At 45.2% G+C, this 24,704-nt stretch overlaps 1 protein-coding gene across 1 annotated transcript in view; it reads left to right on the forward strand.

The window, feature by feature from the left end:
- Window positions 1-24,704, forward strand: part of Fras1 (Fraser extracellular matrix complex subunit 1) — a 400,187-nt gene that overhangs the window by 319,472 nt on the left and 56,011 nt on the right. The window contains exons 43-51 of the mRNA XM_040747451.1: window positions 388-541; window positions 1,631-1,894; window positions 4,299-4,490; window positions 5,932-6,051; window positions 6,513-6,692; window positions 17,787-17,911; window positions 18,167-18,307; window positions 19,559-19,786; window positions 22,517-22,630. Coding sequence (XP_040603385.1) covers window positions 388-541; window positions 1,631-1,894; window positions 4,299-4,490; window positions 5,932-6,051; window positions 6,513-6,692; window positions 17,787-17,911; window positions 18,167-18,307; window positions 19,559-19,786; window positions 22,517-22,630 — 1,518 coding nt within the window. The remainder of the gene's footprint in view (window positions 1-387; window positions 542-1,630; window positions 1,895-4,298; window positions 4,491-5,931; window positions 6,052-6,512; window positions 6,693-17,786; window positions 17,912-18,166; window positions 18,308-19,558; window positions 19,787-22,516; window positions 22,631-24,704) is intronic.

The following is a 24,704-nucleotide window of genomic DNA, read 5'->3' on the forward strand; positions in this document are numbered from 1 at the left end:
TCTGCTTCCCAGTGTCCTGACCTTTTATAGGTACTATGGTACATTTAGAGACATCTAAGACCATCGAACTTGAAACAGTCTTTGATCTTCCAGTAAACTTGTATTTATAAATTATCCATTCATCATTTAAGTCTAAAAAGCTGTGGCCTGCTGTGCCTCTGGAAGGCATCCTAGAAACTGTTTGTAGAATGCCCACCAGCCTCCTTTTGGAGTGGCCTTTTGTTTATGTGACTTTTTATTTTAAACTACTATTTTGACTAGGAAGTTAACACAGCTACACATCAAGGGCTGTTTGGCTAATGACAGTCGTTGCCATCATGAGAGTGTTGTTTTCTTTCTTCCTGAACTAATATCTGTGTGAGACCGAGTGTTTTATACTCTAACCAGAGGAAGAATGATGAGCCTCCCAGGATGACCTTGTGGCCCCTCAGAGTCCGGCTGAGCTCAGGAGTGGTGATAAGCAATTCTTCCTTGAACCTGCAAGACCTGGACACTCCAGATAATGAGCTGGTTTTTGTGTTGATGAAAAAGCCTGACCATGGTAAGACGCAAGCCACAGTGGAAAGCGGCTGCTTAATTGGGGTGCCTGATGGGTGGTGAGCATGAGCTTGGAGATGGGTTCGTTATTCCATTCCCTTTCCTACTTACAGCCCATTCTTTGCATCCAACTATAATCAGTTTCACAGCTAGCCAAGAGTCTTTGGAGTTGCAGTAGATGCTGTTTTAAAAGCCATCATGCTAAGTAATTGGTGTCCCTGAAATTTCACTTCAGCTCTTTTCTTTCTCTCGTTTATAATCTCAAGCAAAACAGGTTTCAGTGTTGCATCTTCTTCTCAAGGTGGACATCATCATTTGATCGCTGAGACTGCCTTGAGTCAGCATGTTAGAATTCTCACGAACCTGTTCCCTTTGCAACAGCAGCAGTCCCTAATTCAAAGCAAATGTAGAAACTGCTGTGGGGACAAACCCTCCATCCTCTCCTCTAAATGCCACACCCATGTATTACATAAAGCTCTGGAGCCGCACTGTATCAATCAATCACTCTTAACACAGGTTGGACTTTCAAAGGCTCAGTTGAGGCGGTTAATAATGGGAGAGGTCACTGGTCATTGCATTTTTAGCTTGCCCTCACTCACTTTCACTTTCTCTGATGAAGCATTTTTAACTGAGCCCTTGGGGTGTGTGACCCCTTAAAAAAAGGAACCTCAATATGAGCACACGTGCTGTCTTCCTGAATTTAAAAGGAATTTGGGACACACGCCCTCTGTCTGTGTCCCGTAAGCAGAAGGCAGAGGAGAGCTGTGTTCGCCTGGCAGAGGGGAAAATGAAGTTCAGATCATGAGGTGAATTTGAATCTGGGGATGGAGGTGTGATTTCTAAGCCTGACTTGTGGTATCCCTCTGTGTCTCCTATGAGATTTTTAAACCATAAGAATGTGACTTTGTCCTTTTTATTTATAGAGGAGGCCGTGGGGCACAACCTGTACTCACATATAAAACGCTAAGTGTTGGTACCAAGAGTCACTGATGTACTTGTTCTATGTAGGCTTATGCTAGTTGGCAAGATTTGACTATGTTTTGATTATTTAATACATAAAATCATTGTTTCTATTCCTCTCCCCCTTCTGCAGGCCGCCTACTCCGGAGGCCCACTGCTTCTGACCCTCTAGAAAATGGAACTGTTTTAGACCAAGGCTCCTCCTTCACCTACCAGGATGTCCTGGCAGGACTGGTTGGGTTCTTACCTGGTGACAATGGTATGACTGTAGATGAGTTTCGGTTCTCCCTCACTGATGGCCTCCATGTAGACACGGGAAGGATGGAGATCTACATAGAACTGCCTACCGGCGACAGCCCCTATTTGGTGATTAACCGAGGACTTCAGCTCCCCGCAGGTATGTCAGCCCAACTTTCTGTCACCACGACACACATTTACTGAAGCACTGTAACAGGAAGCACACTGCTTTGGGCTCACAGTTTCACAGGTTGCAGTTCCTCATCCACTGCCTCCAGTGTTTTCTGTGCTAAGGAAGACTGTAACGTTCCTTCTTCCCGCCAGCCTGGTCCCTGAGCTGCATCAGTCCCAAATGAGCATGCAGGATGTTATATTAATTATGAAGCTGTTGACTGTTTGTTGTGGTCTCTTAATGGCTAGCTCTGACTTAATTATTAGCCCATGACTAGTAATATATATTTTTATAAGGTCTTATCTTACTGAGAACGCCAGACTTGTGCCCTCTCCTCCCAGGATCACATGGCGACTCTCTACCACTGACTACATTTCCCAGAATCCTCCTCGACTCCTAGTCCCACCTAGTCCCTAATGGCCAACAGTGCTTTATTTAACAACCAATCAGACAAACATATACACAGAAGGACTTCCCCCATCAGAAGGCTGTCATGGCAGAAGCAGGCATAGAAGATCCAAGATGCTTGCCTCATGATAAACAGGAGGTAGTGATGGACTAGGGACCAGAGTAATATCTGGCTGCTGAGGCCATACCCCCAATGACCTATTTCCCCAGCTAGGCCCACCCCCTTTACATTCTTAGCTTCTCCCCCACACCCCTCCCAAAATGGCCTTCAATACATGAGCTTCAGAGAACATTCCATATTCAAACCATAGCAATGCCTGCAGGAATGAAGAGTAGCCTCATTTTCCAATACTGGTTTATTTTTTAGCTCATGTGGACAGTCCCTTCTTCCATGTTGGTGCTGTGGGTAAATCTTACTGGAGCTAGTCCAGATTTAGGGAAAGTAGAGTTTTGGGAAATTGCTGTTTAGAAACGCTGAGTTGTGAATAAGAATTATGAGACGATGAAACTCTCCAGACAAGACACCTCTGTCTGTGAATTTGAGAACATTTTATGAAGTGTTTACAATATTTTCAGTGTCCTCTAAATCAAAGTGTGTAGCTTAGACACAGGCCTCTATTCATCCAGCATCATGGAAGTCAACAACAAAAGAATTCTGGCAAGATTTCCAAGATGTTTAATTCTTTTTTAAAAAATTAAAAAGGCATGGAAGAGCAATTGGGAGGCTACCAGGAACTAAAAGATTATGCAAATGATTGCAAATTATTTTAACATTAAACTGTCATACTTTTGCCATGTTTTAGTAGCACTGAAAGAGCAATGACTCAAATTAGCCTTGAACATACTATACTAAAGGTAGAAAATTAACAGGGAATAGGCCTTTGGCTAGAGTCTTGGTGAACTAGGAGTCTATATTTCATCTAGTCTTAGTTTCACCTATATTTTGTTTTGAAAAATAAATATATGGTATAAATAAAATGTTCAGTTTTGAGAGTTACTAAAGCTTCCAGAAATCAGCATTTTGATATTTACCAGCAAAATGGCTTGTTACTATTCTCATGAAGTCCAGGAGCAAATGTGATTTTTTTCCATCAATGAAAAAGTACTGAATTGCTTACGGTGTGGTCAGCAGCATGGGAATAAGGAAGTTCAGATCACTTCCCTCTGTTCTCACAGACTCAAGGAGTATTGCAGAGGGACCACAGGGGTGAGGTCACACGCACTGGGATACATGACACAAGAGGAACATTGAGCTTGGGAATATTCCAGATTCTAACAAACACTGCAAGTCTGATCTTTGTCGAGAGGAAGACATTGCCTCATCCCCCAAGGTGCTTTGGGTAGAGTCCTAAAGACCACGCATTCTTGACCGAAGGTAGACTGCCACTCCAAACACCAAGATATGTGGCGTGAATAATGAGTGCTTTTACTAGCATTTGCTGTTTTCAAGATGAGAAAGCAGCTGGGCAGGAAACAAAGGCCAGGACTCTGACAAGTGTTTTATGGTGAGTTTTGTGCCTCTGTCTCCAGTCTCTACACAGCCCCTCATCCTGACCCTTGAACTTAGTTTACTTAAGAAACACTGGTTTTAAGTATTTCACGTGAGATGACAAGAAGATACTTTTATGAGCTTATGTACCCCTGGTGTTTTCTTATTTTGTTATTCTAATGACAGCACGTAAATTATATCAAAACAGATTTCTTAAACCCAAGATGTAGAAGTTATTTGCATCCTAGAAGTAGTTATTTCCAGGTTCGAACTGGCAGGCTGCCACAAGAATAAGCACTAGAGAGAGGAAGAGTGGACCAAGGCAAAGGGCATAGTTCTAAACAATTTTATTTAGGGAAATTAGAGTTTCTCAGCTGGAAATGGAGACAGGCAAACGCCTGGTACCTGGGCCCGAGTAACGGGTGATAGAGTCATTTGGCATCCCATTTGGAGGCAATGGTGGGGAATGACCTTCTCTCTCCTGTTCTTTCCCAGGGTCTGTAGCACGCATCACAGAGCAGCACTTGAGAGTGACAGATGCTGACTCAGATGACAGACAGGTTCTGTACATCATGAAGGAGGACCCTGGTGCAGGACACCTGCAGATGGCGAAGCCTGACTACCCAGAGGAGCAGATCTCTGTTAGAGGCCCCATCCAGAGCTTCACCCAGGCAGACGTTAACCAAGGTCAGCCTGCTCCCCTGACTGTCCAGGTTCCCTGTGCTCTGTCTTGCTTAATAAAGTGGGGGCTAGAGCCTGGCAGCTTATGGCAGGAGCCCATGCATTCTTGGTTTTCAGTACGAGCTGAATTATAGATTCATTTTTTTCTTGGTCTCGCTTTTCTTTTGTTTGAGAGAGAGAGAGAGAGAGAGAGAGAGAGAGAGAGAACTATTTTTCTAGGCAAAAAGATGCATTTTCTGAGAAATTTGAGGCGATAATAGAGGGAAAAGATGTCATTTTGTCTTGCTGTGTTGCTAAAAAGTATGTGTGTACGAGCAAAAGAAAAGAGGAGCCAGCTGGGATGGATTATGGTGAAAATTATGCCTTCCTTAGGTGAACAATTTATATCTCCTCCCAGCTCCCCAAAGAGCACAAGTTAATGAACTAAGCGAAATGGAAGGGCATAAATCGGAGCTGCCTGGGGGAGATTACACGGCTCATCCCTCCTTCAGGAAATGCTGATGTAATGCAAAGGCATAAGTGTTAAATGCTACATAGTCACTGTACAGTGCTTTCAGGGGCAGAAAAGGGGAAAAAAGTCCAAAGCCACGTGACCCCACGCAGTTCCTTTCAGAGGTAGAAATATGCCCCCAAGGAGCAGAAATATGGGCTCTGTTCATACGACACCCAAACCTGAGAACGACTGATGCTCACTGGATCTGTGGGTCGGTGAAGAGGTACAGTGAGCAACAGGGTAATGTAGTTATCTAATTACTGCCTTCCTCTGCGTCTCCTTGTGAAAAATGGGACCAAGCAGCTCTTCCCGGGGTTTGGTTATACTTGCACTGATGGGCCCATGCAAATGATGCGAGTTAACAAATCGGGACGCACTGTCCTTCTTCCTTTGCATCCTTGCTGGCTTCTTTGTGAAGAGTTTGTGCCAGCTTATTTATCTGTTGGATGTTGCCAATGGTACTCCATGTACTGGACCGTGGGGGAGTGAAAGGGTCCTGGAGAGGTGGGCTGCAGACCTGCGCTCTCTTACCTTGTGATGTGGATACATTGGAGGGCGGCTCCAAATGATGTGGGCGTGGTCAGTACGTGTTGTGCGCATGTGCAGTTTCACTCCTCTAGTTACTCTAGTTGTGATATAGTTGTGAGACCACCTTGGAATCTAAGCTAGGTAGGTCCTTCAAAAAGGCTGAGCTCTGCCATAAGAAATGTCACTTGGAGGAAATTTGTTTTGAGGAGTTTTTAGGATATGAGGAAGTTGGCGGTAGGAGGGGAAAGAAAGGAAATGAAAAACTTTAGATTAAAATGTCAGAAATGGTACCCAAGTAAGGAAGGTGTGAATTGATTCTTTGGTGTGAATACCCACTGAAGTTCCACCTCTCACTTGAGAGATGAACAGCAAAAAGAACTAATGACAAATCTTGTTTGGGTTTTGTTTTTCTCCTCCTATTTATAGGGCAAATAGAATACAGTCATGGACCAGGAGAACCTCGTGGGAGCTTTGCTTTTAAATTTGATGTGGTGGATGGAGAAGGCAATAAGTTGGCTGACCAGTCATTTGCCATCAGTGTTTTAGGTAAGGGGTACCAGGTTTTCTAGTAGAAAACACGGCAGTTCTGAGGTTCTGTACTTCCCAGTGTTCACTTGGAGCCTGTACCTACCTTCCTTCCTTCCTTCCTTCCTTCCTTCCTTCCTTCCTTCCTTCCTTCCTTCCTTCCTTCCTCCCCTTCCTCCCTCCCTCCCTCCCTCCCTTCCTTCCTTCCTCCCTCCCTACCTCTCTTCCTTCCTTCCTCTCTCCCTCTTTCCTTCCCTCCCTCCCTCCCTCCCTCCCTCCCTCCCTCCCTCCCTTCCTCCCTCCCTTTCTTTCTTCCTTCCGCATACCCGGTGAAGATGAAAGTCCAGAACTGTCTCCTTGCTGATGCCTCTGAGAGACTGCTCCAATGATCGCTCTGAGCCTTCCTCCTGGACATCAGACCTAGGACTGTAGGAAGGGGGCTGAGAACCCTCCATGATAACCACTGTTTCTGATATTTTCAGAAGCCGAATTCCCACCAGTCATCATCACCAATAAAGGGCTGGTCTTGGATGAGAACTCAGGGAAGAAAATCACCCCTACACAGCTCTCGGCCACTGACCAGGACAGCGAGGCTACAGAACTGATCTACAGAATCACTGCCCAGCCCCAGCTAGGCCACCTGGAACATGTGGCATCACCAGGTATGTGGTCCTGTGCTGCTGCACCCTGCCCCAGGCACAGACTCAGTAAGTGCTGGGGACTGCTACATCCTGAGTATGTGAACACCCACAGACTGCCTCACTGATTTTGTGTTTCACTAATTCTCACCATTATTTGCTGGTACGTTATAGTTAGCGTACATTAAGTACTTTATAATAGTTGGTTAAACCAAACTAGGAAAAATGATAATGCGGAGTAAGGAAATAGCTCTTTGGAGGTGGGTATAACCTTAATATGAATAAAACCCTGAATTTGACCCTCATGTAAGTACTCTTACCTCCATAATTAGATAGTCAAAATCTCTAGAACAATCCATACCCCTCTGGTCTTTTATATTACCCAACTGCAATGCACAGTGTAATATCCTGTGTGTAAATATTGGCCTCAGCTGAGAGTGTGACTCAGAGTTATGGTGTGTAGTTAGCATGCACGAGGCCTTGGACTCAGTCCCTGGCACCCGGGGGAGAAAGACTGGATTCAACAGACGGCGAAGGAGAATGTGTACCAAACAAGACTGCAGCTCAGCCAATACTTAGGAAGCAAAGATGAGCAAAATACACGCTCACCTCCTGGGTTTCTCTACTAGGTGGGGTAAGGAACCTCCATAGATCCTATAACTCGAGGAAGACAGGTGTAGACCTGGAGTTGAAGGAGTTCAAAACCCAGGAAGCCTACACTGAGTAAAAAGCACACTGAGGTAGGCTTAGATGTGTGCTGGGGAGGCAGAGTTCAGGGAAGCTAGATTTGTATTCTCTTCAGAGGTGGAAAAAGCATAAACCTACGAATAAATTTGAAGTGGGCCTTATTAGCATAGTCTAAAAGTGGGAGATTGGATTAGTGTGTACATTATAATACTGTGGAGACTCCTCCAAGCTGAAATAAATGATCTCTGTTCAACAGAAAACACATAGAAGGTCACTGTAGACGTTTGAGAAGGAAGTAGAGTATCTAGTGGAATGCAATAGGGGGAGGAAAGGTGGGACAATGGCCGTGGTAAGGAACATTCCACACCAAGCCAGTAGAAGGAACAAAGCTTCTTCACCTGGAGAGGCAACAACAAAGGGAGACTATGACAGAGACTGCTTGTTACCTCTTAAGTCTTCACACATGTGAGGTGGGTGACGGAGAGACAGGGGAGGAGTTTCAGGGAAGAACTGTAGATTTTGGCGCTGTATGATGTGAGGGCCACCAGATCCTTGCTGAGCAAATCCAAAGGTAGAATTGCTGTCACTTCTTAGAGGCAGTGACAACTTGAAAGACTTAGGTCTTGTTAGGATTTCCTTGGGTTTTATATTGCAGATTCTTCATTCCATGGAAAACATCAAGTCAGGGGACATGGTTTCCCTTCCAGACTCCCTTTCTTATACAGGGTCAAGCATAAGCAGACAAACATGTGAATCTATGTCACCGGTAAATGGTTGTTAGGGAAGAATTGGGTATTCGGGAGCACAGGAGGGAAGTGGGGAAGGCCTCCCTAGTAACAGGATGGCGTTTGAAGAAAGTGGAAGACAGAGAAGGAGTTGACCATCCTGATGAAAAAAAAGTTTTGACAGGAAAGTGAGCACTGTCAATATCCTGGAGTAGAGTCAGCCAGGAAGACTCAGCAAGGAGGCCAGCGTGCTTTCAAAGTTAGAGGGGAAGGTTGCGAGAGAATGTGGTCCCCGGTGGTGGTAGAGACGGCCCAATGTGTGTAGAAGAGGGTACAGAAAGGAATGAGCAGGCTGGCAAATTAAAGCAGGTGGCCTTCCCGTTTGTCCTGAAGTTCCTGCGGGAAATATGCAGATTAGCACCCTCTGTACCTTGACTGTGTGAGCTATTTAATAACTAATGCATGAGCTAATTGCTTCTGCCAGAATTCTGTCAGTTTGCTGATTGTATCTCTGCAAAGATGAAAGGGCAGGCTCTTGGCTGTGGTGTTAGGAGACAGTGGAGTGAAGAGATTTAAAAATCCCCCGAGCTTTCTGCAAGGCTCTGCCAATTGCCCACCCACTGGTCAGGCCCAGCCCTTGCTCTCCTCTGAGCTCTGGCTGGCTGGTTCACAGTCCTATAGGACAGGGTTGTGTGCTATTTCTCTTTTCTCTTCACAGTTTTTGGGCTTCAATTTTGCTAATACCAAGCTGTCCCTGTTTCAGGGGCTATGAGGAGATACCCATGCTCGGCCTCCTCCTGGGGTGGTACACACTCCAAAAGCAGAAGGATTCCCATTTTACCTAGGATGTTGCTTTTATCCGCTCTATCCAGACAGACTTAACTTCCTAATCCATGTGGTTTTCTGTCCCACCAGTATTTCTTAATCTACCCCTTTCCAGTGACACTAAGTAGTAGATAGGAACATCAAGCCCCCATCCTCCTCACAGCTGAGGTCCCCTCCTCATTGTCACGAAGACACGGATTGCCTGCTCCTCCCTCTCTCTAAACTGAGACCGAGCTCCCTTCCTTACATTTAGCCCATATCCTCTTTCCCTGTTCTCTCCCCACCCTCCAGTTAGAGCATCAAGTATGTGATTCTTTTTGCATGCCTGAGGTCTGCTTGGAAGAACACGTGCAGATTACCTCATCTCTTCCCAACATAGTTAGCTACAACTTAGACCAGAGCATTTGTCCCACGAGGTGGGCCTGAGTCAACCAGGATCTGGGGTTAGGACAGGGCCAATGCCTTCCAAGAGCAGAGCAATCTGTAAGTACATTTAGGTGTGCCTCTTTACTGTGTGTGCTGAGGCCTCCTGGAGCAAGCACTGGCCTCCAGTGTGTGCTGGCACCTCTCTCTGGCTTGCATAGAGTGGACTTATCACCAGACAGCCATGAGATCTGATGTCAGCTGGTCAGAACTGAGTGTGATCCTAACACAGTTGAAAGAGTTATGTGAGGCCTCTTGCTTTCCCCTTTGTGAACCCTGCAGGAGGTGGGCATGAGCCTCCTCCCACTGCTGAGAGACAAGGCTAGCAGTCCAGACCCCATGGAGCTCTGATTCAGGTTAGAGGACCACCCCTTCACCAGGAGCCCCAATGACTTTTTTTTTTCCTTGAAAAATCAGAATCAGGAATAATACTAACTGAGAAAGAGGCTAAGATACTGGGTCAAAAAGAAAAAGAAAAAGAAAAAACAGAAAGCAGGAAATGTATTTTCCATCACAGAATGATCCAGAGGCTTGATGTGGGAGGTAGCTACATCTCTGGTTCATGGTGACTGCTGTACTTGGCCTGCTATAGAAGGAAGAGGGCCAGGAGCTGGGGCCCCGTGTACTGTGTACTGTGTGTTTTAGCAGCACTATGGGATGAACAAATATCACTTTTGTGTGATGACAGCCACACACAGCTGAGAGATGGGGACAAATGCAGCCTCTCCAGGGACCAGGAGCTTGTCACTCCTGAGGTGTAAGTAGTCACACTGATTCAAATACTGGAAGGTGTAGTGTAGCTAAACAGGCCTTGAGAGGACAGAGGTGGAGGGCCATATTATATGTCTTGCAATGAAATGGATCTTTCCTGAACCAAATAATTACTATGCATGGAACTCCTATATTGCTATTAAGGAGGGATGTGAGATCCAAACCAAAATCTGTATCCTTGCCTTGATTTTAATTTTATTCCCCCTAGAGTGATAGCGTTACAGCTCCATCAGGCAGCAGAGCACATAGCTCTTGGACCCTTAATGATTTCAGTTTCCTTGAAGGACCTCAGGAGTTCTGGGGTAGCTGCTGTTTCTAGAATGCTGCCGGATTCCCCTTGCAGGCACAATACACGCTCCTCAAAGCTGAGGTGAGGTGCTACTTACTTAGCCAGAAGAAAAACACCTCAAAGACTATGAGACCTCTTAAAGGCATTCAGGGGCCCAATGAGAGACCATCTGCTGCTGGGTCACCAGCACTTACGTCATTGTGGGACAAATGCAAGGTTTTCGCAGCTGCCTTCATTCCCTGTCAGAGCCACTAGGTGCCCAACCTGAGAATCAGAGAACTTTTTCAGGAGATAGCATCTTGCTTAATAAAGGTGGAGTTTTTCTCCTGGTCCACAGTAGTATCAGCAGGGCAGCCTAAAGGCAGGTCTATCCATCTGTAAGCTCTGAAGCTTCTTGATTCTGCTTGAGGCATTGACTGAGGAGATGTGTTGTTCACACAGCCTGGTTCCACTTAACCTCTGTGAGTGGTACATGGCTAGTCTCACTCCCCAAGCCTTCTGGAAGACTGTATTTTCCACCATTCTGAGAGCTGCATGCTTGCTTCAAGGGACCTCCTTGCTGTCAAATCTTAAAACGAGCAGCTGAAGAGCTCTACCTTGGTGTATTTACTAATCGCTTGAAGCCTCTTATTCATTACCAAGCATACTATCAGCCTTTTAGGCTGAAGTATTATTTGGTACAGGGTGGATCCTATTGTTGAAATCCTCTGACTGTTGTAAACCCATAGGGGAAGATCCTGCACTAAAAGTTAATTTCCCACAGTGTTAACATAATTTGCCGCTTTTTGCCCCACATTTGCTTCCAAGGTCTCCCTTCTCAGTGGAACTTCAGTTAAGCCCCCTCACACACACCAGAAACCCATAAACTACCTTTCAAGCACACATCTTCTCTTTCCCTTTCCCTACCTCAGTTCTTGGTTTTTTAAATTCACTTCTGAGCATGCTCATGGAAGTCGCATTTTGCCTAGAGAGTATCAACCCAGCCAGATTTCAGAATGGATGGACCGTATTGTGAGAGCCTACATGGCTTGCACAGGTGACACCGGGTGTGGCAGTGGGAGTAGAGAATATAACATAGGGAGGACCTCAGGGCAGGTTCAGATGCTCTGCCCCAGGTCAGGATGGCCCCTAGGCTGAGACAACACCTGGGTACATTAAACCCGGTTGTGTGCGTGTATGGTGAGAACACTCAGGTTCCTCAATCCTCACTATTTATAGTGGCACAGAGTCTGTCCTATGAATGCTCTCTCTTATGTAGTGAAACTGCACTGAGGGGGCTGGCGCTAATACATAACTAATCGATGGCAGTGCTGCCCTGAGCAGGGTAGTAAGCCTCACTGGAAGTATTGTTTTTATTTATCCTATAGAAATCATTCTCTCACTGGTGTGCTTGCTTAATTTCTCTTACTAAAACCATTGCATAATTCATGTGGCTTCAGACACTGCCACCATTATACAAGCCAAACAAAATCAAGTAGGTGATCTCACCACCCGCCGTTTTCTTTGCTTCCCCCGGCATGGCTACACCATTCCAGTTCTGGAGATCTCAAAGAATAAAAGAAGATATACTAAAGCTCCTAAGAGCAGAAAGGAAACATTAAACATTAAAGGCTTTGTGATTTTCCTTCTATTTTTCTACTATATCAGCAGTTCCCTGCCTTGTCCTGATGATGTGTTTAAAAACAGTGATATCCAGCCACTACCCAGACCCAAGGATAGAAGGTTCTGAGGGATGGAGCTCCAATACGAGTTTCCTTTAAAAGCAGCTTGTGAGGCTGATGAGCTAACTCGGTAAAGTCAGATCCTCAGGACCCACATAAAAGCCGGACATGGTAGTGCATATCGGCAAACTTAGCATCAAAAAGGCAGCAAAAATTACTGGAGCTTGGTGCTTAGCCAGTAGAGCCAATGAGTGAAAGTCTTCATGGGGAGACCCTGTTTCAAATTGAAAGGAGAGCCTGGAGAAATGACCTCACAGTTAAAAGGACTTGCTGTTGTTACAAAGAACCTGGGGGTTTGGTTCCCAACACCCACACGGTAGCCAACAACCATTTGTAAGTTCCAATCCAGAGGGTCTGATGCCCTCTTTTGGCCTCCAGAGGTACTGCACACATGTGACACACATACAGGCAATCGATCCATATGCACAAAATAACAATCAGTTTTTCTTTGAAAATTGATGAGAACAACAGAGAGAAACATGCCACGTTAACCTCTATGATCCATACACCTCTGTGCGCGAGTGCGCTCGCGCGCGCGCGCGCGCGCGCACACACACACACACACATACAATTATATGAGGAAAACTTCCTTTCTTGCTTAAACCAGTATTCATTGAATAGATTTGACAAAAATGAATGGATGTTTTGAAACTGGAGACATATGTGCCCAGATGTGTTTCAGGAGTTGAGACAGAAACCTGGCAGAAGCCAGTGGGAACCCAGAGGATAGGGAATCCTCAGTGAGAGGGCGAGATTGTTTGAGAGCAACTCCTCAGAAGTGGTGCTTTACCAACACAGGCCTCTTTATTCCAGCCTCTCTTGTGTTGTGAGAGAATACACTAATACACCCATTCTCAGCTTGGGCTCTCCTAGAAAAGATGTGTATCGGTGTGTCAAGGTTACTGGTGTCATAGACTGGGCAGTGTAAACAGTGAAAGCTTTGGGAGCAGGGGAAAGTTCAAGATGCTGGTGTTGGTAGGGGTGAGTTAAGTAGGGAAGGATCTGTGCTGGCTTCTCTCATTGTCATGTAAATGGCTGTCTTCCTGTCCACACACGCTGCCCCTACACCCTCTCCCCTACTTTCCCCCCCAGGATCTGCCTACACCCTGATTTTCCTTTCTTGCTCATATGTGGACCCTGCTTCCAGAGAAAGGACTGTTTGGCAGTACTAAAAGTTGAGATTTCTACATGTGATTTGAAGTGAGGGGAAACACAGTTGAGCCCACATCAAGATGCTGTGGAGGAAACTCAGAAGCCAGGAGGTAGAGGGGTTCCCCAGCCCCCCACCAGCCCAGCAGTGGACACAGCAGCATGGCAGGACCTCCCCCCACACACACACACCACTGCTGTGCTGATTGCGGGCAGCCGCAGCATCACCCAACATCCCTTTAAGAAGGCAATTTTTCCAAAGACGCTTTCCTCCACCCACTTCCCTGACCTGGACCAGGCTTTCTCTAATGTGTGGCCCTTCCGGGAGAATTGGAAAAACTGACAGGGTTAATACGGGTCTCTTGTCATACTGCCAGATACATAGTTTAACCAGCAGGTTGGTGACTGAAAAACACCTTCAACGGGATTAAAAGCCTTCAAGTATTTCAAACAACAGCCACCTGCTGTGACAGCAAGGAGGGGACCCAGCTTTCAGAAAGCCCTTCTTGCTGACAAGTGAGTAACTAGCCTCTTCCAACACCCAATTTAAAAAAGGCTAAACTTCTTAAAAGAGAAGGTGTACAGAGACCGAGAATCCACTCAGTGGAAACTGCTGGATGGAAGTGACAGTGGCAGAAGCAACTGTGTTCACCAGACCATGGGTGGCTGTGGTTTATCGGGTCCCATTCTAGCTGCATACTATGGAGAGACACACATTCATATTTGCATGCATGTGTGCACACACAAGTCCATGTCTTCTTGAAGTTCATGGTCCTCCCCAAGTTCTTTGTTCTCTGGCAGGTAAGCATGGGTATCATTTAAATAACTTTGCCCCCATCAAGCCCAACAGCTCAGAAAAGAAGGAGGCTATGAAGGAGAATTAAAATATATTGTCATGGTATGATTTTAGTGGTAGACATATGAATGGCATGTGTGATTCCTACTTTTCCATGTCTTTTGTGTGTGTGTGTGTGTGTGTGTGTGTGTGTATTCTTTAGTAGACATGTACTACTTTTATCCTGGAAATTTAATGATAAGGGGTATGATCCAGGATGTCCAGGTGACTCTTATGGTAAGAAATGAGAGTCCTCAGCTTTAGAACTGAACTCAGTTGGGTTCCAGCCCCAGAATTGCCCTCCATCTCCCAGCCATGTGACCTTGGATAGATGACATAGATTCTTAATTACATAAGATTTCTATCACCACATCATAATTTATTTTAAATGGAGGTGCTGTGCCCACCCTGACCTCTCAGAGCTGTTCCCAGGTAAAATCCCATATCACTAAGTAAGCCAGAAGTGGTTTTCTGCCCAAAGAAGATACTTGGCATTTCCTAGGTTAAACTGGGTAAGTTAGGCCAAGACCAGACTCCAACTCTGCTTGGAACAGTGGAGAGAAGCTCTGCTGCTTTGGAAAGGCGTGTTTGTGGTGGTTTCCTAAATACATACATGCCTAGAGTGTATTCCAGAATGTTCCACTGCTAGAGGTTATCCAAGCAGAATGAAAACTGATATCTAAACACAGTCAAGAACACAGTAGTCACAGTAGCTTCATCTGTAATAGCCCCAAAATAGGAGTCACCCAAATACCCATCAGTGTGTGCATACGTAAACAAATCATGACATATTTACTTGGTGTAGTAAGAATAAATGTTTTGAGGAAGTAGCATTGGTGCCTGCTTGTGTGGGTGTGGGCATATGTGAATGAGGCTAAACGTTGACAGCAAGCGTCCTCCATCTTATTTTTGAGATCAGGTCTCTTGCTAAACCAAAGTTCCTCAGTTCAGCTAGACTTGATGGCCAATGAGATTCAGGAATCTATCTAACTACAGTCTCCAACCTTTAGGTTCTGGGTTTTTTTTTTCTTTTTAAAGATTTACTTATTTATTATGTATAGTGTTCTATCTACATGTATTCCTGCAGGCCATAAGAGGACACCAGATCTCATTACAGATAGCTGTTGTAAGCTATCATGTGGTTGCTGGGAATTGAACTCAGGACCTCTGGAAGACCAGCTGGTGTTCTTAACCACTGAGCCATCTCTCCAGTCCCCATTTCTGGGCTTCTTGATGTGCGTCATTGTACCTGAATTTTACGTCATAAAGACACAAACTCAGTTCTTTATGCTTGTACAATAGGCACTGTACCAGCTGTGCCATGTTCACAGCCCAGAACTAAACTATCAATGATGCATAGTAAACTTCAAAATAGCTAGGCTAAATGAAGGGAACCAGGTACAAAAAGAGTACATACTACATGTGTGTAAGAGGAGAGAACACCAGCTAACATGTAGTAACAGGAGCAATTCATGGTTCCTTTGAGATGAGGATGGAGTAGAGATGGAATGGGAATCATTTTACAGTGATGGACATGCTCACTTCTTTGAGGTTTTCTCATTGGAACCTTCAATTATATGCAACTCATCGTATGCCAGTTCTCACAATAAGATGTTAAAGTTACCCATAAGTTAACTCAATAAAAACCATTTTAAAAGAAAAAGGGGAAAGGGTTCAATTCTAAAACCCACAGCTGAATTCCCAGGAAGATTTAGCCATAATCTTAATCAGCTGTCATTAGTCCGTTCATAAAGGGATCAGGCACTTGGGTAGCCAGTTGCCTGCGAGTCTATATGCTTATTTTCCCATGGACTGTGAAAATAGATCTACAACAGAGAGAAGAGATTTAAACTTCTCAGCGTAGTCCATCTGAAGTTTTAAAATTGTGTCTGTGTTTATGCCTGTCAGATATGTGTGTGTGTGTGTGTGTGCGTGTGTGTGTGTGTGTGTGTGTGTGTGTATGTATGCTTGCTCTTGTGTATGCACATACATGCAGCTACTCTTTCTTACATGGGTGTGCAGAAGCCAGAGCTCAAGTGCCTTCCTTGATCACTCTCTACCTTATTTTTTGAGGCAGGGTCTCTCATTGAACCTTGAACACATTGATTCAGCTAGGCTAACTGGTCGGTGAATGTCAGTGAGCCTCCTGCCTCCACACCTCTCTACCCTAGGTATAGATATGTGCCACCATGCTGTCCTCAGACAAGAGTGATGGCCGTCAAACCTAGATCCTCATACTGATACAGCCAGTGTGCTAAGCTACTGAGCCATCTCTCCAACCCCTGAAGTTATTAAATTTTTAAAGAATGGTGTGGGTTTCTGTCCAGCCAGAAGACAAAGCTGCAAACCCAGGGGCTGCATTTCTTCCCTGTCAAGAACTGATGTAGCAAGTGCAGAAATATAAAATGCCTCATCAGAAAATTAATGCCCCAGTCATCAGAAGACTCTTGCATCTGGGTGACAAATTTCAGATGATAAAGACACAAAAGGAGGCCCTGTGGGTTGGGTTTTTTTTCTCTCAAAGATACTGACATCACACTTAAATAGATAGCAGTCAAAGCAGGATCTATTGTAAAATAAAACTGGTTTTTACCAGGATTAAGAGTGAAAAGTAATAATTCCTAGGAAGCAACCAAAGAATGTCAAGGCCAGAATAAAAGTCGAAATTAGCTAGCTCACTGCCCTAAATGAGAAAGGCAGGACTGTACTCTGATCCTCATTTTATTTTTCTTATGGTTCAGAGGCTCAAACGCAGGGCCTTACGCATGCTAGGTAAATACGCTACCACTAAGCTGCACCTTCTTTATTTCAACCCCTTTTCCCTCTGGTATAGCCAAGGCTGGCCTAAAATTCACCATACTGTTGATCTTCCAGCTACCTCCTCCCAAGTGCTATTTCAGCCCAGTATGTTCCAGTCTTGATTGATGCTTGCGTATCCATCCCTGAGCTCTAAGATACAAACTGGACTGTTTTTGCTAAATTTGGGAGATTTAAAACAGATTTAATGTGTGCTTGAAGAATAGCATTATTTAAAGTTGCTTAAATTTTTAGGTGGTGATTTCTTTTTCTATGTCATGTTATTAAAGAATACTGTTTTTATAGGTCATGCTCAGTTGATATAGGATGATTGTTCAAACCCCAAAGTCATGCAGTAAATCTCATTACTACAATAGCATGAAAAGCTAGAATCACTTACCTGAAAGTTGGAAGGGACTTGGAAAGATACTGGGCTAGTTCACCAATCCCACAGACATACTGTGTAGTTGAACCTCATAACTACAATAGTCAAAGGTAACTCATCACACAACATTAAGAATTAGAGCAGAATTTCAGAGAGGATTGTAAGTAATGGGGGAATGTAAAATTTTGAAGAGTAGCATTTAGACATTAGGACAATGACTCCTAATACCTTTCAGAGATTTTAGCTGCATACAAGAGAGAAAAGGAACATTTATTGATCACCTCCCATTGCTACGGCAAACAAAAGTCTGGGTAATCAAGTTAACTTACACTACCAAAGAACATATGTTGTTATAGAAAAGCAGTCTGCAAACTACACAGGTCTTCAAGGACAGAGCAAGAATGCTCTGTGTTAAATACAGAAGACCCTGCAGGAGAGTCTGCCATCTCCCTGCCCGGAGGGATGGCTAGTATCTTGATATTCCTCCTGTTTCTCTTTTCTCCTCTCATTAGGGATCCAGATTAGTTCCTTTACTCAAGCTGACCTGACTTCAGGAAGTATTCAGTATGTCCATTCCAGTGAGACTGGGAGGCATTCCGACGCCTTCAGCTTTGTGCTGTCTGATGGCGTGCATGAGGTAAGGCGCCCTGCCATCCGTCCTTGAGAGGGTATTGATCCCTAGTGTTCTTCATTGAATGGAATGGGCAGACCGGCAGGAGATTGAGATCATCATGCTCCCTCTGTTCTTAAGCACAGCACAGGACCAGTCCCTAACAGCCATGGGCTTGAGCCCAAGAGAATTCCTGTCAGGGTTCCTCGGAGTCAGCCTTGCTGAGGGCTGAGGAGAGGGTGGCACTGGGACAGGCGACCCACTCATCTGTTACTGTTGTAGGTGACACAGACCTTCCACATCACTATTCACCCTGTGGATGACTCACTGCCCCTTGTGCAGAGTCGGGGCATGCGTGTGCAGGAGGGCGTGAGGAAGACCATCACAGAGTTTGAACTGAAGGCCGTGGATTCGGACACGGAGGTAAGTGGTTCCCTGCTCTCTCAGGCTGAGCAGAAGCAGAGTTGGGGCAGGTGCTGACTGTGGAGCATCCTGAGAGATGTGCCCAGTGGTGAGGAGAGTACAAGCCCCACCCCCCAAAAGAGGTAAAAGCAGAAGACAACTTGGCCTTCTGGAAAAAAATCAAATTGGAGATCAAATTGCTTTTCAACTCATCCTGAACTTCTCAATTCATTCATTCTCACCTCAGCTTGCACAAAACAACCCTCTACATGCATATTTTATTATGATTCCTAGAGAGTACCGAAGGTGACACGTCACCCAAAACATGCATTGTCTTGAAGTGGATGGGCATTTTGTGCCCCTGTCCACCTCTCTTCCATTTTACTTGTACCCAGACTTTTTTTTTCATGGTTACTGGCCATCACAATTTGAGCAAACCCCAAGAAGAGTCTTTGTCCAGAAAAAAAAAAAACAAAGCAAAACAAACAAACAAAAAACAAAACAAACAAAACCCAACATATTGGGGTCCAGCTCTCTTGTCAAGATGTTGCCCTAGTCGAGCATTTAGCATGTGGACTGGACTAGCACAAAGTTCACCACTGTACTTACAGTGTGTGTGCCCCCAACTCTGTGCCTGGGCTCCACTACATAGCCATGCTTTCATCGAATGTTCATTGCCTACTGGGTTGTAGACCCCTCTCAGGATGGTAAAGGCATAGCTGGGAAGATAACAGAAAATGTGCTAGAAATTTACAAGTTTTGATTGGTGGAAGGAAGGGAGGGAGGGAGGGACGGAGGGAGGGACCAATCAGACATGGTCAGTATTAAGTGAGCTCAAGATTGGTGGGTATGCTGTTTTAGGGAGTAATCAGGGAAGATCTTTAAGGATCTGCTCTCTGAACCAATATATCAGTGTAAGAGCAAGCTGTGCAGTTATCTGGGAGAACTCATTCTCCAGGCAGAGGAGACCTTGCAGAAACACCAGGCTACAGTGCTGGAATCTAGTGACCAAGGGGCAAAGAGAATCGGCAGCCCAAGCCCTGCCTCTAGTCCAGCCTGTGCCATGAGGCCTGAGGACAGCGAATGTCAATGCTCGGCGTTCTGACAAAGGCTCTAAGATGTAGTTGAGAAGGTGGTTTCTGTCACTAGCTTCGTTGTGTCTATGAAGAAAGTGCAGGCTGTGGTTGATGGTTGTCGACTGTTTCCTTCACCAGCTCCTGGCCACCACTCGCTCTATGAACTTGCTTCTTGCCTTTTTTCTCCTTTCGGCAGGCCGCGTCTATCACCTTCACCGTGGTGCAGCCCCCACGCCATGGTGCCATTGAGAGAGCAGCCAGGGGGCAGCATTTCCACCTCACCTCCTCCTTCACTATGGAAGACATCTACCAGAACCGTGTCAGCTACAGCCATGATGGCAGCAACTCCCTCAAAGACCGATTCACCTTCACCGTTTCTGATGGGACCAACCCCTTGTTTATGATAGAGGAAGGAGGAAAAGAGGTGAGGGTCAGGGGGGAGGAAGAGGTCCAGCAGTGTCTCTCAGAGGCCACGTGGGATTGTTGCATGTAGCGCAACACTGAATTCTTACTCCATTACAGTTAAGTGGATTGACCCTGGCCCAGTAATCCCTTAAATCTTGGTTTTTCATCTATAAAATGGGCACATTCATGATTACCAGCTTCTGATGCTTAATATAAGCACCCAAAGGGACAACCCTGATGGACTGTTAGACCCTGCTGGTAACTAGCGAGTCCCCAGAATGACATGGTAATTATGAATGTTACTCTTTATTTTTTCTTCCATCTGGTATCCCTATAACATCACAAAGCTCTATATCCTCTTTCTCTTTTTGGAATAAGATGAGTCACTCACTTTTTGGAGATCTAGAGTGGTTTTGTGTACAGGAGACACACAAATCTTGATTCCTGGCTCTGCTGCTTTTCAGCCGAGTGTCTTTGTAAGTCATGTTCCTTTTGAAAGCCTCAGCTTCCCAATCTGTAAAATGGAGGTACAATCTCTGTTCCTCATGTCTGATGCCCCGTGGCAGGCCCACAAAACATTCATCATCATCATCACTTTAGAATCAGCCTCTGTATTCTATAATAAGACACCCTGTTGCTGAGGTTGAGCGCCTTCCCAGCTTTACCTCCTCCAGGATGGAGAAGAAAGGAGTTGCAGAGATGGCTCAGTTTGAAAGTGGTCTCTATGTGGTTGTGAGAATCTGCCTTCAGTCTCCAGAACCTGTGTCAAAAGCTGGGCATAGTGGTGTGTGTCTATAATCCCAGCACTAGAGAGGTAGACACAGACAGGCTCATCCCTGGAGACAATCTATTCTAATTAGCAATCCCCAGGGAGACCCTACCTCAAAAACACAAGGTGCTTAGTTACTGAGCAACAGCACTCGAGGTTGACTTTTGGGCTCTACATGTGCATGTACACACACACACACACTCCAAGACCTGTTTTCTGACTCCTTGTCTACTGCCTTCTGCACAATTTGCTCAGTCCTTTGTCCCTTTGTCCCCTAACAGAACTCCACTATTCCATAAACTCCCCCTGGAGTAACTGCATCCCCCTGGAATAACACTCACACAACTGTGTCTGACTCCACAGAAGCAGTGTTAGCAAACAGTGTGCTCTCAACCTGCTGTACACCTAGGACAGCAGAAGAGTCTTTCTCAGCCCTGGCGAGTTTCGTCTACCCTGTTGGTGGATGACTATTTTACTGGAAGGGAGATCGCCCAGTGTCCTTCAGAGATGCAGAAGGCTATCCTCAGCTGGTCATCACATCTGTCGGTGGCCCTTGGGATTCCTTTGCCTTGTCTGCATCTGTTCTGTCTGTCCCATGGCATTGCCTGGCAGGCTATCACTCTGTGCCTTGCTCCTGCTTAGCCTGACTTCTAAAGGGGAAAAATAAACAAAGATGAATCAGCAATGGCTACCCTCTTAAAAACCTAATCATCAGAGCAAGCCTGCAGAGGGACCATGTCGTCTTAGAAAATTGTAATTGTGTAACTTGTAGACTGAAAGGCTAGCCTCTCACTGCCCTGTGTTGAAGCTGGTAACCACTCAGGGACAGTGAGCTCGTGTGGACAGTCTATAGACAGGTCTCTTCCGGTGAATGGAATTGCAATGTAAATTCCCTTTCACCATTAAATGCTTTTATTCTTGATTTATTCTGCCTCTTATCCACAGAAGGAGCACTGTCCTTAAACCAAATGAGAACAAAAACAGGGAAAGAGAAGGAAAAGAAAAGCTCTCTGAGCTTATAAGCATCCCTCCCTGGCTGAGCTGATCCTACCTGGAGCCTTCGGCATCAACATTTTAATGATGCTGTTTGCCAGTCTCTAGTGAAAGCTTTAACACAAGATATTGAGAGGAAAAAGTATCTATATATTGTTTCAGCTTAGGCAAGGTCTTTTTCTTTTCCTAATTAATTTTTTAAGTCGGTATACTGAGTAATGAGTTTTACAGCATTTTCATATGTGTGTGTGTGTTATTTTCCTTTGTCCTTTCTTATATGCCCCGGTGTGCTGCCTGGCCTCCCCCTACTTGGTGGTCCTCTTCTTCATACCCAAAAGTTCCACCTTCTGCTTTCATGTGTTCCATTTCCCCCCTTGTTCCCCACTCCCTTTAGACCTACTCCTCTCCTCTCACAGTCCCTTTCTACTCCCATGTCATTGGTACACATTAAAATATAGAACCTTATGTCAGAGTAAACATGCAGTAGTTATCATTTATTCCAAATTCAGCATCATAATTGCACCCAGCCATGATGGCACATACTTGTAGTCCCAGCAAATCAGGAGCTTGAGGCAGGGGGATTACTTGAGCTCAGAAGTTCAAGACCAACCTAAGCAATGCTAGATGACCCCATATTAACACACTCTCTCTCTCTCTCTCTCTCTCTCTCTCTCTCTCTCTCTCTCTCTCACACACACACACACACACACACATACACACACACGGAGAGAGGAAAACCAGCTTCTATAGCAGAGACACCCTTGAGGTTGAGCAGAGACACCAATGCTTTTTGTTTCTGTATTCATGTTGGATTCACCCTGTCAGTCATCACTCTCCCTGAGGCATCATACCAGTTGAGATAGGAGGTGAAAGGTAGCTTCGCAGACTGCGCTTTGTCTCTGACATGTTCAGGGATTCCAGCATTTCAGGTATAGTGTCTGGGAAACTCAGTGTTGATGATGAGTGTTTGCCTGGCTTCCCCTGCAGATTATGACCGCAGCACCCCAGCAGTTCCATGTGGACATCCTTCCGGTAGATGATGGCACCCCTAGAATTGTCACCAACCTGGGTCTGCAGTGGCTGGAGTATATGGATGGCAAGGTAAGTTCTATCCCATTTGCCATATCCATTGCTCAGTGTTGGCTAAGTCAACATTGTGAAGCTACCTAGTATAGGGGTGAGCCCCACAAAGCTATTCACCCAAAAGGGGCGGAGATAGGGAAACTTAGCACAGGTTAGCATAAAAGGAAGTGAAAGAGAAAATGAAACTCTCTTCTCCTCCTCTGGAAGCCTGCCACACTTTCGCTCCTCTCATCTTGCATGTGAATAAATATATTATATTCCATATTGCGTTGACCTCCTTCATCAACTTAAGAATAGAATAGCAGTTCACCCACCATTCTCTCATGACCTGGCTTTCCTAAGATGGGAGTACCCAAAATCCAAAAGATTCTTCATTGATTAAATTAATAGGATCTGTTAGCTCATTATAGTTTAATATAATCCTATAACGCTACAAAAAGATCCACCCCCAAAAATAGCAGCAGGTGAAACAAAAGGGACATGTGTAGATGGAGTTTCTGTCCCACCCAGTCCCACGGCCATTTAGCCCCAAATAAACACACTGAGGCTTATATTAACTATAAACTGTTTGGCCAATGGCTCAGGCTTCTTATTGACTAGCTCTCTCTTAGTTATTAGCCCACTTCTAATAATCTGTGTATTTCCACATGGTCTTTGCCTTACCAGAGAATGTCCAGACCTGTTCCTCCTTTGACAGCTACATGTCATCTACCCAGAGGTTCACTCTGCATCCTCTCCCCAGAAATCTCCTTGTCTGCTAGCCCCGCCTATACTTCCTGCCTGGCTACTGACCAATCAGTGTTTTATTCATCAACCAATAAGAGAAACATGGACAGAAGGACATCCCCTATCAGACGTGTGATGGGGAAGTGTCAGGCCAGGACTGAACCTGCTGCCTCCTGTCTTCAGGGTCATCACAGTGATGGTGGACCCATCGCTGCGGAGTTTCTGGTGTTGAATGCGCAGCACATTTCATCAGGAAGTCCAGGGTGAGGAACTTCACTTTAAGCAGGAGACACAAAAATTGAATGTGTCATTTCCACTTATATTCTGTTGGCAAGAAATTGGTCAGATGAGCACAGATGTATCCATGTTAGGCTGGGAAACTGTGTCTCAAGCCAGACAGGCAGGAGCTCAGCTGAAACTGTTAACTTCTAGGAGGGGAGAATGGACTCTAAGGAACTTTAAATGCTTGACCTAGATAGAATGGAGCAGATACCTTTGTTGGCAATTGTTCTCAGAGAAGTCCTCCTTCGGAGACCTCCTCCTCCATCTCCCAGTTCCCAGCAGGTCCTCAGAAGGTACATCTCATCATTTGGAAATGGTAGCAGCAGGTCCTTAGAAGGTACATCTCATCATTTGGAAATGGTAGCAGCAGGTCCTCAGAAGGTACATCTCATCATTTGGAAATGGTAGCAGCAGGTCCTCAAAAGGTACATCTCATCATTTGGAAATGGTAGCAGCAGGTCCTCAGAAGGTACATCTCATCATTTGGAAATGGTAGAGCTCAGCACTAACCCCATATCAGCATCAGCACATGTGCTCCTCCTCCTCCCGTTTCAGAACCTTGATCAGTGATGTTTATCCCGTGCCTTTTCATCCTGTGGACAGGTGCTTAGCTGTTGATCTGTTGTGTTTCTTCAAATGAATACAGTAGCGTTGAGTAAAAGGCTCAGTCGATAAAGAGCATGAGGATGCAAGTTCAGATTCCTAGCTGCCATTTAAAAAGTTGGACACACTGGTGCGTGCGTATAACCTCAGTGCTGGAAGCACAGAGGCAAGCAGATCTCTGGAGCTCAGGGGAAAGCCATTCTTAGCCTCACTGGTCCAGGTTCAGCAAGAGATTATTCCACAAAATCAGAAGGACAACAATCAGGGAATACACCTAGCATGAATCTCTGGCCTACACACACACACACACACACACACACACACACACACACACACACACACACACACACACCAGTGTAAATCCTTTTTTTACACTCTGATTTTTCTCTCAATATTCAATCAGAGTGATTATTTTCTCATCACTCTGGCCTACTCCCCATCCCTCCTCTATTCCAATAGCAGTTATTAACATTTCCAATGG

The sequence above is a fragment of the Mesocricetus auratus genome, unplaced genomic scaffold, assembly GCF_017639785.1.
Source record: "Mesocricetus auratus isolate SY011 unplaced genomic scaffold, BCM_Maur_2.0 Super-Scaffold_100006, whole genome shotgun sequence".
Lineage (NCBI taxonomy): Eukaryota > Metazoa > Chordata > Mammalia > Rodentia > Cricetidae > Mesocricetus > Mesocricetus auratus.